Raw genomic sequence first — 18,442 nt, 5'->3', positions numbered from 1 at the left:
CTTCAGCTTTCTAGAGATGGTGGCAGAGTAGAAAGACCCTAAACTTCACCTCTTCCCATAGATACAACTAGATAACACTCACGTAAGTGTAAATAAACCAGAAAACAACCCAAAAAATGGTAGAACAGACTCTCCACAGCTACTTGGAGAGAAGAGGCCACACAAAAGAAAGCAGGAAGGGCAGAGACGAGGTCAGGAGCTAAATGGACCTACAGGAGGGAGGAAAACAACAGGTGCGGGAAGGAGGGAAAAAACAAGACCATCAAAACAGGCACCTCAGGCACAAGAAACCCACAGGCGTAAGATAAATCCCTGTAACATTTGGCTTTGAAAATCAGAGGGGCCAAATTTTACCAGTTCTTACCATCTGTGGAGCTTAACACCTGGAACTTTAAAAATCAGCAGCTAGGCTTTGGGATGGCCAGGAAGGTGAAAGGAAACTGAGTCCCTGCTCTTAATGAGACAACACAACAAAGAGTCCCCCAGATTTTTTTTTTAAAGACTTAGACTTATTTATTTATTTGAGAGAGAGAGAGAGCATGCATGCATGCATGTGCAGGGGCCGGAGGGCGGGCGATGGGGAGACGGGGGCAGAGGGAAAGTGAGAGAAAAACTTAAGCAGATTCCACCCTGAGAACACAGCCTCACTCAGGGCTCTATCCCAAGACCCTGGGATCACAACCTAAGCTGAAACCAAGAGTCAGTTGCTTAACTGACTGCTCTACCCAGGCACCCCAACCCCTCAGATTTTACAACATAAATGTAGCAACTTGAAAAATTTCTGGTGTGTGGGGTGCTTGGGGTGGCTCAGTCAGTTAAGCATCTGCCTTTGGCTCAAGTCACAATTCCAGCATTCTAGGATCAAGCAGGGAGTCTGCGTCTCCCTCTCCCTCTGCCCCTCCCTCCCACTCATGCTCTCTCTCTCAAATAAATAAAATCTTTAAAAATAACCTTTAAAAAAAAGGAAAAGAAAAATTTCTGGTGTATACAAGAGGGAGATTTGTTTATAAATCTTGGAGCATCTGAGGGAGGTACAGGCATCACTGGAAGACCTCTCCAGGAACAAAGAAGCTGGTGAGTACCATTTCCCTCTCCCACCCTCCAGCCTAGATACCGGCAGAAACCAGCACAGTGCCAACTCTCCACCTAAGTTGCTAACGGGGCAACATGCCTCTTCATTCTCTGGCAGACCTGCCCCCTACAATATGCTCTTGGCCAGAACCCATCCAAAGCAATGCCACAAGCCTGGTAGTGTGCAAAGAGCCCCAACAGGGGCCACAACTCCTCCAAAGTAAACCCTACACTGGGGAAAGGGAGAGGTAATCACACACACCAATTCCCCTGTGGCCCCAGCAGTGGGGCTGGGAGTAGACAGCTGGTCTGACTGCAGGCCTCATCTAGCAACAAAAGCTTCTCGGGAGACAACACAGGGAAAGTGCCACTACATCCCTGGCAAATGCCTGGTCTTACTCAGCTTAAGCCCAAGGCAGCCCCAGACAGACACTAACAACACAGGGACCAAAACCGCCCACAACAGGCAAAAAGAGCCATTATAAATAACTGAACTGTGAACTGCATCACACTTCGAGATCCCCTGAATTACTGGATTCTGGTGAAGAGGGGACAGTGCACTGCACGGTACTATAGAACCCATTCTTCATAACACCACTAATTTCAAGAGCAGGAGATTTGGCTGACTTTCCCAACACAAAGACAGACACAGAGAGTTAGACAAAATAAGGAGAAAGAGGAATATGTCCCAACTGGGAAAAAAAAAAAAAAAAAGAGGACAAAAATCACAGCAAGAGAACTGAACAAAACTAATGTAAGAAATATGCCCAGTAGAGAATTTAAAGTAATGGTCATAAAGATGGACTCGAGAAAAGAGGGGAGGACCTCACTGAGACACTCAACAAAGAGACAGAAAATATAAAAAAGAACCAAAGATGAAGAACTCAGTAACTGAAATTAAATACACTAGATGGGATAAAGAGTGGACTAGAAGAAGCAGAAAAAGGGATCAATGACCTGGAGGACAGAGTAATGGAAAGCAATCAAGCTGAATAAAAGAAAGGAAAAATAAATAAATAAAAAATGAAAAAAGATTTACAGAATTCAATAAGGCCATCAAGCATAATAACATTTGCATCATAGAGACCCCAGAAGAAGAGAGAGGAAAGAGAGCAGAAAATTTATTTAAAGAAATAATAGCTGAAACCTTCCCAAATCTGGGGAAGAAAACAGAAATCTAAACTGAGCAGGCACAGAGAGACCCCAAGAAAATCAACCCAGGAGGTCCACACCTAGACATACAGTAATTAAAATGGAAAAGGTAGTGACAGAGAATTTTTAAAAGCAGCAAGAAAAAAGAAAACAGTTACATACAAGGAAAACCACATAAGGATACCGGCTGATTTTTTAGCAGAAACTTTTCAGGCTATATTCAAAGTGATATATTCAAAGTGCTAAAAGAAAAAAAAAACCTGCACCCAAAAATATTTTATCCAGCAAGGCCATCATTCAGAATAGAATGAGAATAAAGATGTTCCCAAACAACTAAAAGTTACAAGAATTCATCGCCACTAAACTAGCCCTACAAGAAATGTTAAAGGTGATTCTTTGAATGGAAAGGAAAGACCATAAGCAGGAGTAAGAAAAGTAGGAAGCACAAAAGCACTAAAATCAAGTACCTATAAAAATCAGTCAAGAGACTCACAAAATAAAAGGATGTAAAATATAACACCATATACCTAAAACGTGGGAGCAAAAGGCAGGGGAGAAAAGAATGGGTTCAAACTTAAGCAACCATCAACTTAATATGGACTGCTTATGCATAAGATGTTACATACAAACTTAACTGTAACCACAAATTAAAAACCAGTAATAGATATACAAAAAGTAAAGAGAAAGGAATCTAAGTATATCACTAAAGAAAGCCAGAAAATCATGAGAGAAGTGATCAAGAGGGGAGTCTGGGTGGCTCGGTTGGTTATGCAATCAACTCATAATTTCGGCTCCTGCCATGACCTTCAGGTCATGAGATCGAGCCCCATGTTGGGCTCCAAACTCAGCCCATGAGATTCTCGCTCTCTCTCTCTCTAACCCTGCCCCCACTTGTGCATGCTCTCTCTCTCAAATAAATAAATATTTACCCAAAAAAAGAACTGAGCAAGAGAAGAAAGGAAGAGAGAGAATATAATGCTAAGTGAAATAACTCAATCAGTAAAAGACAAAAACCAAATGATTTCGATGATGTGTGGCATTTAAAAAACAAAACAAATGAACAACAAAAAAAGAGATAAACCAAAAAACAGACCTAACTGTAGAGAACAAACTGATAGTTACCAGAGAGGAGGTGGGTTGGCAGATGGGTGAAATAGGTGAACGGGATTACGAGTACACTTAACCATGATAAGCACTGAGTAATACATACAATTACTGAATCACTATATTGTACACCCAAAAATAGTAATAATGCCATTTGTTAACTATACTAGAATTAAACTTTCAAAGACAAATAAGTAAACCACTGACTTTTAAAAGGGAGAATTTTATATGTAAATTATATCATAATAAAACTGCTAAAAAAAAACAAAAGATCATAAGAACTGATATTAGCTGTCCTCATATTCAAAAGACTCAATGCACTAAAACACTAACAAGTGTCTAGATAAATCTAAGTAAATATATAATGCCTTGACTTTCAAAGGAAGAAAACTCTCCAAGTTATCCAGAAGTAGAAGTGGTCTATCCCTATGAATTGCTGCTTTTAGAAAGTTCTATGAATTGAAACTTCCTTTTTCTTAAGTCAGAACTAACAATTAACTATAATATTAACATGATATAATGAAAAGAACATATAGAGTTTCTTTTCCGTTACTGGGTGCAAAACAATGAGCATGCCTGGTAACCTCTGTTAATATTTTTAAATCCTGGTTTCCTCATTTGTAAAATGAATAAAATATCTACCTTATACAATTACATTGAAGACAGGATGAATTAAAATAAGGAGAAATTAAAATAAGAGAAAGCACTTTGTGAAACAATATAAATCCAAGATAAATCATTTTGATGATGTTAGATCAGAAGTCACTTAACTTTTTTACATAAAAAAATATGTACTTCAGGGAGTTAGGAAAAGAATAAATGAAACAAGATGGGATCAGGAGGGAGACAAACCATAAGAGACTCTTAATCTCACAAAACAAACTGAGGGCTGCCGAGGGGAGGGGATAGGAAGAGAGTGATTGGATTATGGACATTGGGAAAGGTATGTGCTATGGTGAGTGCTGTGAAGTGGGTAAACCTGGCGATTCACAGACCTGTACCCCTGGGGCTAATAATACATTATATGTTAATTTAAAAAAATTTTTTTAAATATGTACTTCAAAATCTTAAAAAAAAAAAAAAAATACCCACAAAGCCTACTATGTAACAAATGTATAATCAAGAGAAAAGCTACTTTGCCTTTATAGTCCCCAAGCCAAGTAGAACATCTGGCAAACACAAGATATTCAGGAAATGCTTTTCAAGTTTTAAGACTAATTATATATAGCTGTGACAAAGAGTCCTCTCCACCTGCGAGCCAAAAATGCTCTTAAGCTCAGCTTCATATATCAGTTTTAATCCTTAGTAGCATTTAAAATTATGTATAGAACAATATTTCTCAAATGGACACAAATATAAGCATAAACTCCATTGTGATTTTGTTATACTAACACTCAAAATATTATTTGAAAAATAAAAGTTATCGGGGCGCCTGGGTGGCTCAGTGGGTTAAGCCACTGCCTTCGGCTCAGGTCATGATCTCGGGGTCCTGGGATCAAGTCCCGCGTCGGGCTCTCTGCTCAGCAAGGAGCCTGCTTCCCTCTCTCTGTCTCTCTCTGCCTGCCTCTCTATATACTTGTGATCTCTCTCTGTCAAATAAATAAATAAAATCTTAAAAAAAAAAAAACCCACAACAGTTCTCATTAAAAAAAAAAAAGAAAAGTTATAGAGTAAACAAAATGAATACTCACTTGAGTGATAAACATTTTACAAGAAGTCTTTGACCAAAGTGCTCTTTGGGCACATCAGGAACACTAAGTCGTTCTATTGGCTCTTCCTACAAATTGACAAGCAACATTAAAATGAATATTCTTACCACATTTCAACTCTTGATAATTTTTTAAGAACCTATTTTATTAATCTAATACTCTGAATCTTCACAACTGAGTACAGAAAACAAGGACCAACTTACCCTCAAACAAGTCACTAGAGTCTAAATGTGCTCAATTCACAGGAGTTACATTACATTACATTAAATATATTCACTAAAATAAAAAGTATATTTCATTTACTAAAATTATACCTATGTTTCTATTAAGTTTTATTCCCTACATTATTATAATACTATATGCAGTACTCCTAAAATACCTATCTTAATAATCATCTGCTTCTTTATATCCAAATACCTATACCTCATCTGGTGACGGGTGCAGAGCAAAGAGTTCCTTGTGGCGGTTCGATTTCCTCTGGTCATCATTCTGACGGTCTATTTCTTCATTGGGAGTTCGATCAAGTAAATTGGGAAGCAAAGCATCAGGAAGCGAATTTTTCAAGTCAAAAATACTACAGGCCCAGCTACCCCTCGGAGTATCATCTATTGACATCGAACGTCTTTTAAGATCATCCTGTCATGCAAAACATTAAATATAAACATATTAATAAAGAAATTTAAAAATAAATTACTTTAAAATTATTTCTTTCAGTCATTTAAAAATAAAGACATTACTTGCTCATCCTGGTAGCTGTTGCCATCTGGAGCTTCATCAGATTCAAAGACCTGTTTTGGCAAACCTTTTTGCCTTTCTTTCTGTTTATCTAACGTATTAGGATTAAATCCTGTTCCCAGTTTATGATACCTATTCAAAACAAAATAGTTAAGTAAATGTCAGTTTTGGGAAACTTCATTTCATCATTATGTAACAAGCCAACTGTTCTCTGTATTATTTCTTTACATTAATAAGGATACATTCCAGCAGTTTTGACTGTGTTCAACATTGAACCAGAAGTTTAAGAAGATTTCCATTCAAAGTTCCTTTACTCCAACTAGAGAGCAGATTAGGAGATTCCAGACATTAAGTCGTATTCTCCTTCTTTCTACAACCATGTATATCTAACTTAAGTTGTACTTTTAATCCAGATTATTTTTTCTTTTTTTCAGCTAAAAGAAAGGATGGGGAGCCAGGTTAAAGAATAGAATGAGACAGTGTAAATTTTTTAAAGGCAAAAAAATACAAAGCATCGAATTTTTTTTAAGATTTTATTTATTTATCTGACAGAAAGCAAAAGAGTACAAGTAGGCAGAGCAACAGACAGAGGGAGAAGCAGGCTCTCCACTGAGCAGGGAGCCCGATGGAGGACTTGATCCCAGGACCCCAGGACCATGACCTGAGCTAAAGGTAGCTACTTAACTGACTGAGCCACCCAGGCACCCATGAAGCACTGAACCTTGAAAATTTCAAATAGCCAAAAAAAAAAGTTCCTATATGTCATCGAGGATAAAAGATCTTACATAAGCTACAGCTACAGACTTTAAAAAGAAAAAAACAGCAAGATCTACACCACTGTATACATGTATCAGTTAACATATATTGCTACATAATATATATATTTGACTTAAAATAATTCTTAAATTAATGTAACCTTCTTTCCTAAAAATCCAATACCCAAGAGCATTAAACAGACATTTAGGTCAAAGAGCAATTATAGGGCGCCTGGGTGGCTCAGATGATTAAGCATCCACCTTCGGCTCAGGTCGATCTTGGAGGTGCTGGGATGGAGCCCCACATCGGGAATTCCTGCTCAGCGGGGAGTCATCTTCTCCCTCTCCTTCTGACCCTATTGCTCTGCTCATGTACTCTCTCTCTCTCTCTGTATCTGTCTCAAATAAATAAATAAAATCTTAAAAAAAAAAAAAAAAAAGAGCAACTACTGTTCCACACCTCATATAGTCCACCTGGGGGAAAATTTTAATTGGAGCAAAAACAATTATGATTGCAGAGGATGATATGGTTCCTGCCACCACTGAATTTATGAAATAGTAAAGAATCACACTTGATATGAATGATTCATATTGTGTCTTGTTGCTAAAGATAATAAAATAGCAGCTACGAGATGTTCATTTATCTCAGGGTAATCACAAAATAAAAGAAAGCATTCTTCTCTGGAAGAACTAAAATAAAGATATTCAATATAATAACATGAAAGGTTTTATCCTTCATGAAATGTTTTAAGTTCCTTAATTTGTAAAATTGCATGCTAAGCCACTCCTATAAACTAGAAATGTGTTCAATTCTATCTCCTTTATGTCCTAAAATATTGACAGTATAAAATTCACAAGAGATGAGGAGAATGACATGATTCATAATCAATATTCTTTCTAAATTATCACTCTGACCTCTAGTTGATTGCTGTAAGACTTTCTGTGATTAGCCCTCCAACCCCACACACCACACCATTGCTAGGACCTCGTATCTCAGCATTCTGTCCCTCATTTATTCTATTCCAGCCACGCTGACCTCTTCCCTTGCACATTTCCAGTATGGAGCCTTTGCATGTGCTATTCTTACCTCTGCCTAATACTATCTTCCCCCAGATATCCAGACAGCTCACTCCCTTACTTCCTTCAGGTTTCTTCTGATTAGTTTACAAAGCAGGAAATTGAGCCACTCTTCTTGGATCTCCCTATCCTCCTCACCCTACCTTTTTTTTTCTCGGTAAGAGTCACCTCCACCACACCTACTAGTATTTATCTGTGTTGGTTTATTGTCCATTGCCCTCATCCCCAACTAGAAAGTAAGCTCCACAAGGACACAGATCTGTTGACTGCTGTATCATCACTGCTTAGCATAGTGCCTGGCACATTCCAGACTCTAAGCAAGTACTTGCTGAATGAATAAATAAATGAAGTACTTTCTGTCCCTTTATCCTTCTGTGCTGAATTATAGACGAATGGTGTGGTTTTGTCTTATGGAATACTATTCCACTCCTCAGTCATGCCTACTCCGCCATTAAGCCCATCTGCTGAATTTTTAATATTTTTTCACTGAAAAAAATATTAATTTCTAAAGATAAGTAGTTGATTTTCATATGTCTACCACATCCTTTCACATCTCCTTGAGGATATTAATTACACTTATGGGTCTTGATCTGTGTTCTATTAACTACTGCCAACTTTAAATTGTTCTGTTACTTGGAGATTGATAATTCTCTTTGAAGCATGCTGGTTTTCATCAAGTCGTGGGCAATTCTGGGTTCTGTGCTCATTTTAAAATCTATAACCCCATATCCGCCTAAAAACACTATCTATTCTGCTCAGCCCATATCCAGCAGTTTTGGAGAAGAGGCAATCATGCTGTCAGGCAGAATCTGCCAGTATCCACTCTTCTGGGTCTGAGGGGCCCCTTCTTCTTCCAAGGCATGCCCACCCTGAGTACTATATTATCAGCTCAAGCCCCCAAAATCATTGCTCTAAAAAAAGGCATAGATATTTCTGCAGGCATTCCTGGGCAAACATGATACAGGGGTCAAAGTAACCAAATGTCCAACAGTTACCCCAGGACCCCTTCCCCTGCCTGAATTCATTACTTCTGAGCTTACAACCCTATCAAGGTTTTTACATATATCTTGTACTTAGATTATTCTGTACTTTGGTTTTCTCTTACGTTCCAATCGTACCCTATCTTCTATCCTTCAGGGATACTTTAAAACCTGTAGCCCAACAAAAGTGCCCCTTTTGCCATTCACTACTGCAGATAATAAATAAAATAATACCTGATATTACAGGAAAAACTGAAGCATTAGAACCTGATGTCCCTAGGTTCTAATCCAGACTATCCCACTTTCTGGCTGGGAGACCTCAAAGACATTACTTAACTACTCTGAGCCTGAGCTTTGTTATCTGTTGGAACCTTAACTGAGATTGACTGTCAATGGCCCAGTAAATGCTTGATACACAGTAAGTACCCAAAAATGTTAACTACCTTACCCTCTTGCCTAAACCAAGGTCAGTAACCCCATGACAGTTAAATAGCAGACTCCATGATTCTGAGATTAATGTTTTGCAACTAATCTCTTTGTACTAAGATTTCTAATTAGAAGTTTCCAACATACATGTATAGAGGTAAAAACCTGAGTTATCTGACAGAGGAACAGTTTTTTTCAGTAATGTCTAAAATCTACCTATTGAAATACTTATCAAAATGGTAAGTTCATAAAAACAGCTCTTCTTTATAAAAGGTAGCAGACTGTGCTTTTATTAGGTCACACTAAAACTAAAAAGCATGTCAGCAGTATCCCCAAGTGATGCTTAGCACAATATTAAACCCACTGAAATAAGACAGCAGCCATAAAGGCAAAACAATAAGCAAAGGATACAAGACTATTTCTAGTACAATTTAGCACAGAAAACTTCATTTCTGAAAACCATGTCATAACAGAATTCTCTACTACTTCAGTAATTTATTTTTCTTCTAGAAAAATAAGGCTAAAAATTTTCAGTATGAAGACTCTTCATTATGCAAATTAAAATTAGCAAAGGAAACGTACTTTTTTTTTCTTAACCTGACTTGGTATCTCAAATACCATTCATTAGGAACAACATATTTTGTGGCAGAACAAAACATTACTTTTTAAAAATATTTACCTGATTTGATATACTGGTCAATGACCTATAAATACTTACTTACTTAGTATAGAGTGGAAACCTTTCAAACAGCTTAATCTGGAAAGCTGGCTACTCAAATTAATTTAGCCACTTAAGTTTTAATAAACTGGATTGTTTTTGAGAAATGCAAATTATTCATCAATACCTACCCATGATTTCACAAAAGTTAGACCATAAATTATAATTATATATTATTAGTTATTAATGACATAATAACATAGAAATACTACTGATAAATCTATTGTTTTATAAGGAAAGGTAAGTGATATAGGCTGAGTAACTACAGAACTCCTAAGGAGAAAATATCTACATACAAAAGGTCCTTCTTTTGTTTCTTCAGCTATTTTTTTAAATGAATATTCAGGTCTCATAATTATTACTAATCTACCTTAATCCACTTATAGATCTTACTCAGCATTTCTTAATGTTATAATAAACATAGGACTTACTTTCTGATTACAATTGCCCAGTCTTCTGTATAACTTCTTATACAATCTCGAACATGTGGATCCATTTCACTATTTTAAAAAAGAAAACAGATTTGTAATTTAGTAAGGAAAGCACCGGTGTTTGTAAATTTGGTTGCTTCAGTTCTTATCATATACTAGGAAACAACAAACAACACTACCACAGGAAACAGGATCTAAACAGAATCAAGGGAGGTAGCCTTTCCAAAGTTACACTCAAACCAAAAATAGGTAAATGTCACCTTACCTTTCTTCAGGTACAGCTGACACAAGCGTTCTGCAGTCCCTAGGACTATAAACAACTTCGATATCATCTGGAGGGAACTCAATCAAATCCCTTAAAGGTCCAGAATCCACAGCTAAAGGATGAGTAATGAGGTATTCTTCCAAATCCACGGGGTCCACCGCTTCAGTAAGGGGCACCTTTATAAAGAAGGGTGGGTGTGAGAGGTGGGTAGAAAGGGAAAGGCGAATATAAAAATTTTTAAACTTTAACCAAAGGAAATTCACTGTTTTTAAAGAATACATGCTTTTAACCTAGTTATTTCTAAAATGTCAGCAGAGATTCAGCCAGATGCACTAAAGAAACCACAGGGTGTTAACCTTCTTATACTTGTTTATACTTTTGGGTCAATATACCAATCTCCTCGCTTAGACTTTGCCCACCCCCCTCACATAAGGTCAGTAATAATAATTAACAGTTTTAGAATACTTCACTGTGACAAAATGCTCATTGGAAGGATTCTTTTTTTCTTTTTTATATCCTTGGAATTGTCACCGCTAAGTGTATAAGCTGCACTTTTATTTTTATTTGATGTTACTGTTGATTATTCTGGTAAAAACATATAACCAGTCTGTAGTAGTCTTGCCCTCCAAAGATCTCCACATCCCAACCCATGGGCCTTATATGGCAAAATAAATAAATAAATACAAATAAAAGGGTATTTGAAGATATGATTAAGGATCCTAAAATGGAGACATTATCCTGGATTATGGATTAAGTACAATCATATATATCCTCATATGGAGACACAGGGAATTTGGTGCACACAGAGGAGAAAGCCACTTCAAGACACAGCAAAGAGAAATTTGAAGATTCTGGCATTAAAGACACAACTGATATGGCCTCAAGCAGCCACCAGATCTGGACGAGGCAAAGAACTGATTCTGAAGGGAGTCTCTGAAGGGAGTGTAACCTCATGAAAACCTTGACTTCTGCCCACTGATATTAAATTCTGAACTCCAGCACTGTGAGAGAATAAATTCCTGTTGTGTTAAGCCACACAGTTTGTGGTAATTTGTTCCAGCAGCCACAGGAAAGTAATACACAGAATCTGTTAAAAGTATCTATTAGCAATAATAGAATATTCACAGAATTCCTTAGCCAAGTTGAAATTATACATTTTAATAAGATACCCTACTTCTTATCTAATAAGAGAAAAAAATATTAAGCAAAACTGTGAAGAATTATATAACAAATGTGCAGTTGTGGACCAATGAAAATAAAATAAGAACATGTAATTTTTCAAGATGTTCAACCAGGTAAAAACACTGAGACTCGCAGGTATGTGTTACAAAATAGAAGGTGCTTTAATCTATGATGCTTTGGGCTGAACAACCCCCAACAGGTAAAGCAACATTTTTTTTTTTAAGATTTTATTTATTTATTTGACAGACGGAGATCACAAGTAGGCAGAGAGGCAGGCAGAGAGAGAGAGAGGAGGAAGCAGGCTCCCCGTGGAGCAGAGAGCCCGATGTAGGGCTCGATCCCAGGACCCTGGGATCATGACCTGAGCCGAAAGGCAGAGGCTTTAACCCACTGAGCCACCCAGGCGCCCCGGTAAAGCAATATTTTAAAGACAGTTAAGTAAAGTAAAAAGTGACTAGCAAATCATAAACACTCAAATGAGAGTCGCTATTATCATTATATGCTTTCTCATTCAAACTTCTCCCAAACCCTGTAAGTTAGAGAAAGTTAGTATATCAGTTCTATGAAGAAGGGCATTTGTGCTCAAAGAACTCAAACAGGGGCGTCTGGGTGGCTCAGTGGGTTAGGCTGCTGTCTTTGGCTCGGGTCATGACCCGGCGTCCTGGGATCAAGCCCCGCATCAGGCTCTTTGCTCAGCGGGGAGCCTGCTTCTCTCTCTTGCTGTCTGCCTCTCTGCCTACTTGTGATCTCTCTCTGTCAAAAAAATAAATAAAATCTTTTAAAAATAAATAAATAAAATAAAAATAAATAAGTAAATAAAACGAACTCAAACAACTCCTAAAAATGAAATAGCCACTAATGACAGTGCAAAATTTAAAAAGGGGTCATCAGGCTCTGTAATTCATGGTTTTTCTCTCATAAGCATTCCATCTTACCTATTCTCTTAAGTACATCATATACTATCATGATGTATAGTTTATACACCATATACTATCCCTATTCCTTTTTTTTTTAAGATTTTATTTATTTATCTGACACAGAGAGAGAGAAATCACAAGTAGGCAGAGAGGCAGGCAGAGAGAGGGGGAAGTGGGCTCCCTGCCGAGCAGAGAGCCCGATGCGGGGCTCGATCCCAGGACCCTGAGATCATGACCTGAGCCAAAGACAGAGGCTTAACCCACTATGCCACCCAGATGGCATCCCTGTTCTTAATACAGGAAAAGAAGCAATTCAATAGGGAAATAGAATATTCTTCAACCACAATTACTGAAAAAACTTGGTATCTATACTGGGGGGGAATGAATCTCAATCTTTACATCACAACATAATTTAAATTGAGATGGATCATGGACATAAATATAAATATACTAAAACCATAAAACTGCTAGAGGAAAACATCTTCATGATTTGGGAACAGGCAAAGGTTTCTTAGATATGACACAGAATTATAAGAGAAAAATCTGACATATCGAAAGATAGTTAAAATGAATAGGTAATTCACAGTAAGAGGATATATTCACAAAACATATTTAACAAGGGACTAGTGTCTATAATATATAAAGAAGTCTTATATTTCAATAATAACAAGACAAACCACCCTCCCAAATCAGGGGTAAAGTTGACAAGGCATTCACAGGAATGGCCTTCACAGGAAGACACAGGAATGGCCAGTCAGCATTCAAAAAGCATTCGATGTTTAAAGTCACTAGTACATACACATATTTTTCCCTATTCTCCCCACTAATTACAACTATAAATCCTGGACAGTCTATATAAAATAAGCATCAGAAGACTCTAAAAAGTAGAGAAAAAGGCAAATCAGCAAGGACCTCGGGACTCAAGAAATGGTGTAACAGTGGGTTAGCTAAAATTTCTTTTTGCCTTATATACTTCATGTTTGGAGCTAGAAAAGCTCACAAACCAGAAACAACAAGACACATGGCATGGGGTGAGTTGGGAGAGGGGAACCCCAATAAAATCCTATTCTCCCCAGGCAATGGACCAAGAGAGGGGCAGCACTGCAAAATAGAAGTTTTCTTTCTTCCTTCATTTCTTTCTGTCTGTCTTTCTTTCTTTCTAAAGATTATTTATTTGACAGAGAGTGAGAGCGCACACGCTCACACAAGCACTAGCAGCCGGAGTGGTAGAGGGAGAGGGAGAAGCAGGCTCCTCACTGAACGAGGAGCCCAACACAGGGCTCGATCCCAGGACCCCAGGTCCATGACCCAAGCTAAAGGCAGATGTGTAACCGACCGAGCCACTCAGGCACCCCAGCAAAACAGAAAAGTTTTAGACAATAACCACTCTACTTCAGCCAAACACTGTATGAAAAACTGTGGACCCACCAATAGCTACACAAGTGAGGCCAAATGGAAAGCTAGACTTCACCCTCTCAAAGTTGTAACAAGGCATCCAACACTCCCCCCAAGCATGGATTCAAAGAAGTCAGAGTAGGGAACCAGGATTTTCATACCTACTAGGAGCTATGAGCCTCCCACCTCCACAGTGTCAATGGAGACCACGTGGGGGCATCTACTCATTCAGTAATAACAAGGTACTTCTTCCTCTTACTGTTGGGATAGCATATGAGGCGGTCTATATATAACACAATAAAGGGTAAAGGGACGGAAAGGTACGTAAGATTTCTAGACTTCACACAAACTGTTAAAATGTCAACACTAGTTTTGTGATAAGTTATGTAAATATAACACCCGCAACCACTAAAAAGGCTATACAAAGATAATGCACTCAATCAGACTACAGATAATCAAAATGAAAATCTAAAAAAATGTTCAGATAACTCAGAGGGAAATTGGAAAAAGAAAACAGAAAAACAAAAAAAAAAACCAGGGACACCTGGGTCGTTCAGTCAGTTAAGCACCTGCCTTCATCTCAGGCCATGATCTCAGGGTCCTGGGATCAAGCCCCACATCGGGCTCCCTACTTAGCAATGAGTTCACTTCTCCCTCTCCCTCTATGATCTCTCTCCCTCTCTCTGTCTCTCTCTCTCAAATTAATTAATTAAAAAAATAAATAAATAAAATAAAATGGCAGACTAAGGCCCTTGCAAAATAATAATAATATTAAATGTAAATGTCTGCATACACCAATTAAAAGAGAACAGCAGAATGGTATGACCCACCTGTATGGTGTACAAAAAATTCACTTCAAATAAGACAATATAAGGAAGTTGAAAATAGAAGAATGGATAAAGATATACCATACATATATTAATCAAAAGAATTCTGACATGGCTATATTAAAATCAGACCTTGGGGGCCTGGATGGCTCAGTTGGTTAGGCAACTGCCTTCAGCTCAGGTCATGTTCCCGGAGTCCCAGGATCGAGTCCTCCATCAGGCGCCCAGCTCCACCAGGAGTCTGCTTCTCCCTCTGACCTTCTCCCCCTTTCATGCTCTCTCTCACTGTCTCTCTCTCAAATACATAAATAAAATCTTTAAAAAATTAAAAAATTAAATCAGACCTCAGAGCAAAGTAAAGTACTAGATAAAAAGGGACACTATCTGATGATAACAGCTATGATCCAACAAGACGACACAGGAATCTTTTTTGCCCCCCCCTTAAGATTTATTTATTTATTTATTTATTTGACAGAGAGAGAAATCACAAGTAGGCAGAGAGAAAGGGGGAAGCAGGCTCCCCGCTGAGCAGAGAGCCTGATGCGGGGCTCGATCCCAGAACCCTGGGATCACGACCCAAGCCGAAGGCAGAGGCTCAACCCACTGAGCCACCCAGGTGCCCCTGAAGAAACAGCAATCTTAAAGGTATATGTACTAAACAGCTATAATTATGTGAAAAATTAATAGAACTAAAAGGAAAAATAAGGTATAATCTACAATTAAAACTGGAGACTTCAAAATTTCTCTCTCAACAACTGATAGATAACTGGACAGAAAATCAACGACGATATGGTAAAACTCAACAGCACCATCAACCAACAGGATTTAACTGACATTTATAGGACAGTCTGCCTAATAGCAACAGAACAAACACACTTTTCAAAAGCCCAAAAAGCATATACCAAGACAGACCATATCCTCAGCCATAAAACAAACCTCAACAACTGTAAAAGAACTGAAATCAGAGTCTGTTCTTTGACCGTAATATAATCAAATTGAAAATTAGCAACAGAAAGATAACAGGAAAATCTTCACTTAGAAAATGAACAATATATTCCCAAATAAGCCATGAATTGTAAAAGTCTGAAGAGTGAAATTTAAAAAATATGTTGAACTAAATGAAAATATAACATAACAACATTTGTGGGATGAAGGAAATGCAGATCAAAAACACAGATACTACTTCACACCCATTATGATGGCTATTATAAAAAAATGGAAAACAAGTATAGGAGAGGATATAAAGAAATCAGAAGCCTTTCAATGTTCCCAAATAATCATACCAAAAACTAGAATTCCAGATGATCTAATTCCAAGTCTAGGTATTCCACCCAATAACTGCAAATGGGACTCAAGCAGTACACTCATGTTCACAGCAGTGATACACTAACAGCCAAAACATGGAAACAACTCACAGATGAATGGATCAACAAAATGTGGTATACACATACAATGGTATATTATTGAGTCTTAACATGGACAACCCTCTGAAGAAATGCTGAGTGAAATAAACCAGAGACAAAAATACAAGTATTATATGACTGCACTTTATAGGGTACATAGAACAGACAAATTTATAGAATAGAACAGAGGTTACTGAGGACTGGGAGAAGGGGGCAACTGGAAATTATTGTTTAATGGGTCTACAGGGTTTCAGTTTTGGATAATGAAAAACTTCTGGAAATGGACAGTGGTGATGGATGGTGGGGTTGATAATTACATAATATTGTGAATATACTTAATGCCACTGATTTATATACTTAGAAATTGTTAAAATAATAAATTTTATGTTATATATATTTTACCACAATATAGATAGACAGACAGGACAGATAGATAGACAGATAAATAGATTGAAGTGAACTTTTTAAAAAAAAATTTTAGGTCATGTTTCTCTGCCCAGGTATTATTTCTAGGGCAGCATACCTTTCAGGATTCAAAGTGTCACAAATGAATATTCAATGAAAATGATGACAAAAGCTGGGAGTCCTTGCATATATCTAATTCAAAATTAGTCTTTCCTCAAAGAATGACAAACCAAACATGAGTAAGTCTTAGGGAAGGGAAGGAAGCTGTGACACTTTCTTAAAAACACCAAAAAACGATCTTGTTTCCCAAATTCACACAGGTCACTGGCTTTCTAGAGGCGATGTTAGCTAGACTTGGATCACAGAATCAAGTTTATTTTTGCTACAACTACCTCCCCTCCCTCTGATGCCCAACAGAGACAGCTGCTTGGGTTAGTCTTGGAATGCGGTGATGAGCTGATTATAACTATAAATTATTTTGCAAGACTCCAAGGAAAGATCCTGTATTTACTGACCCAAGGGAAGAGATTACAACATGATTTTCTAAAAGTCTGTGGCTGGGGGACATCTGGGTGGCTCAGTCAGTTGAACAGCTGCTTTCAGCTCAGATCGTGATCCCAGGGTCCTAGGATCAAGTCCTGCATCGGCTCCTTGCTTGCCAGGGAGCCTAGCTTTTCCCTCTGCTTGCACTCTCTCTCTGATAAGTAAGTAAATAAAATCTTTTGGAAAAAAAAAAAAAAAAAAAAAAGAGCATGCCTGGGCTGTAAGCAGGGTTAAAGGGTGATGAGAAGCAATAGTGAAGCACTACAGAACCTCTAACAGGCAACGTTACCACACTATCTTCAACTATTATTGTGTTGGGATTTGGAGCACATATTTAGTGTTAAGATCTCTTTCAATCCTTTCTGGTGCATCATCAAAAGTTCTGGTACTTGACAGAGGTTGTTTTGGGCTGGGGATGGGAGGTTAACTGGTAACAGATGAAGAGTTTCTTTCTGAGGTGATGAAATGTTCTGAATTGACTGTGGGGATGGTTGCATACATCTGTGAATACATTAAATCCACTGATTTGTAAATTAAATGGCTGAATTATTTGGTGTGTGATTCAAACTCCAATAAAGCTGTTAAAAAAAAGTTAAACCAGAATCTAATCAGTTAGAGGAAATATGAATGATAGAGAAATGAGTCTATAAGGAAGAAATGTCAAAAAAGTTGAACCGGAGGGGTGCCTGGGTGGCTCAGTGGGTTAAAGCCTCTGCCTTCCGCTCAGGTCATGATCCCAGGGTCCTGGGATCAAGCCCCACATCTGGCTCTCTGCTGAGCAGAGAGCCTGCTTCCCCCTCTCTCTCTGCCTGCCTCTCTGCCTACTTGTGATCTCTCTCTGTCAAATAAGTAAATAAAATCTTAAAAAAAAAAAAAAAAAAAAGTTGAACCAGAATACTAGTCAGCTACAGGGAATGAAGGAGATAGAGAAACAAATCTACAAGGAAGCAAACATAAAATCTCCAAAAACGGACAATTCTATAAGGCAACTAATTCAATCTTCTCAATAAGCTCAATGGCATAAAAACAAAGTTAGAAGTTGGGGGAGGAAGAAACTACTTTAGTTGTTTTTATTTTTTTTGTTTTAAGATTTTATTTATTTATTTGACAGAGATAGATCACAAGTAGGCAGAGAGGCAGGCATAGAGAAAGAGAGGGAAGCAGGCTCCCCGCTGAGCAGAGAGCCCAGGACCCTGAGATCATGACCTGAGTCGAAGGCAGCGGCTTAACCCACTGAGCCACCCAGGCGCCCCAGTTGTTTTTATTTTTGTTTTAGCACAAGTGAGCTATCTGTGGATTTTATGTGGAACTCCATTTGAATAAAACAACTATAAAAGGGTCTTTATG

General features: G+C 37.9%; 1 protein-coding gene across 13 annotated transcripts in view; it reads right to left on the bottom strand.

Moving 5' to 3' along the window:
- DOCK7 (dedicator of cytokinesis 7) overlaps window positions 1-18,442 on the bottom strand; it is a 220,722-nt gene that overhangs the window by 169,938 nt on the left and 32,342 nt on the right. For all 13 annotated transcript variants that reach the window (XM_046006342.1, XM_046006260.1, XM_046006266.1 and 10 more), the window contains exons 3-7: window positions 10,424-10,599; window positions 10,159-10,227; window positions 5,774-5,903; window positions 5,460-5,672; window positions 5,019-5,104 (exon numbers count right to left, since the gene is read on the bottom strand). In XM_046006342.1, coding sequence (XP_045862298.1) covers window positions 5,019-5,104; window positions 5,460-5,672; window positions 5,774-5,903; window positions 10,159-10,227; window positions 10,424-10,599 — 674 coding nt within the window. The remainder of the gene's footprint in view (window positions 1-5,018; window positions 5,105-5,459; window positions 5,673-5,773; window positions 5,904-10,158; window positions 10,228-10,423; window positions 10,600-18,442) is intronic.

Source organism: Meles meles, chromosome 1 (genome assembly GCF_922984935.1).
Source record: "Meles meles chromosome 1, mMelMel3.1 paternal haplotype, whole genome shotgun sequence".
Lineage (NCBI taxonomy): Eukaryota > Metazoa > Chordata > Mammalia > Carnivora > Mustelidae > Meles > Meles meles.
The sequence above is the reverse complement of the archived record's forward strand: the minus strand, read 5'-3'. Positions and strand labels throughout refer to the sequence as shown.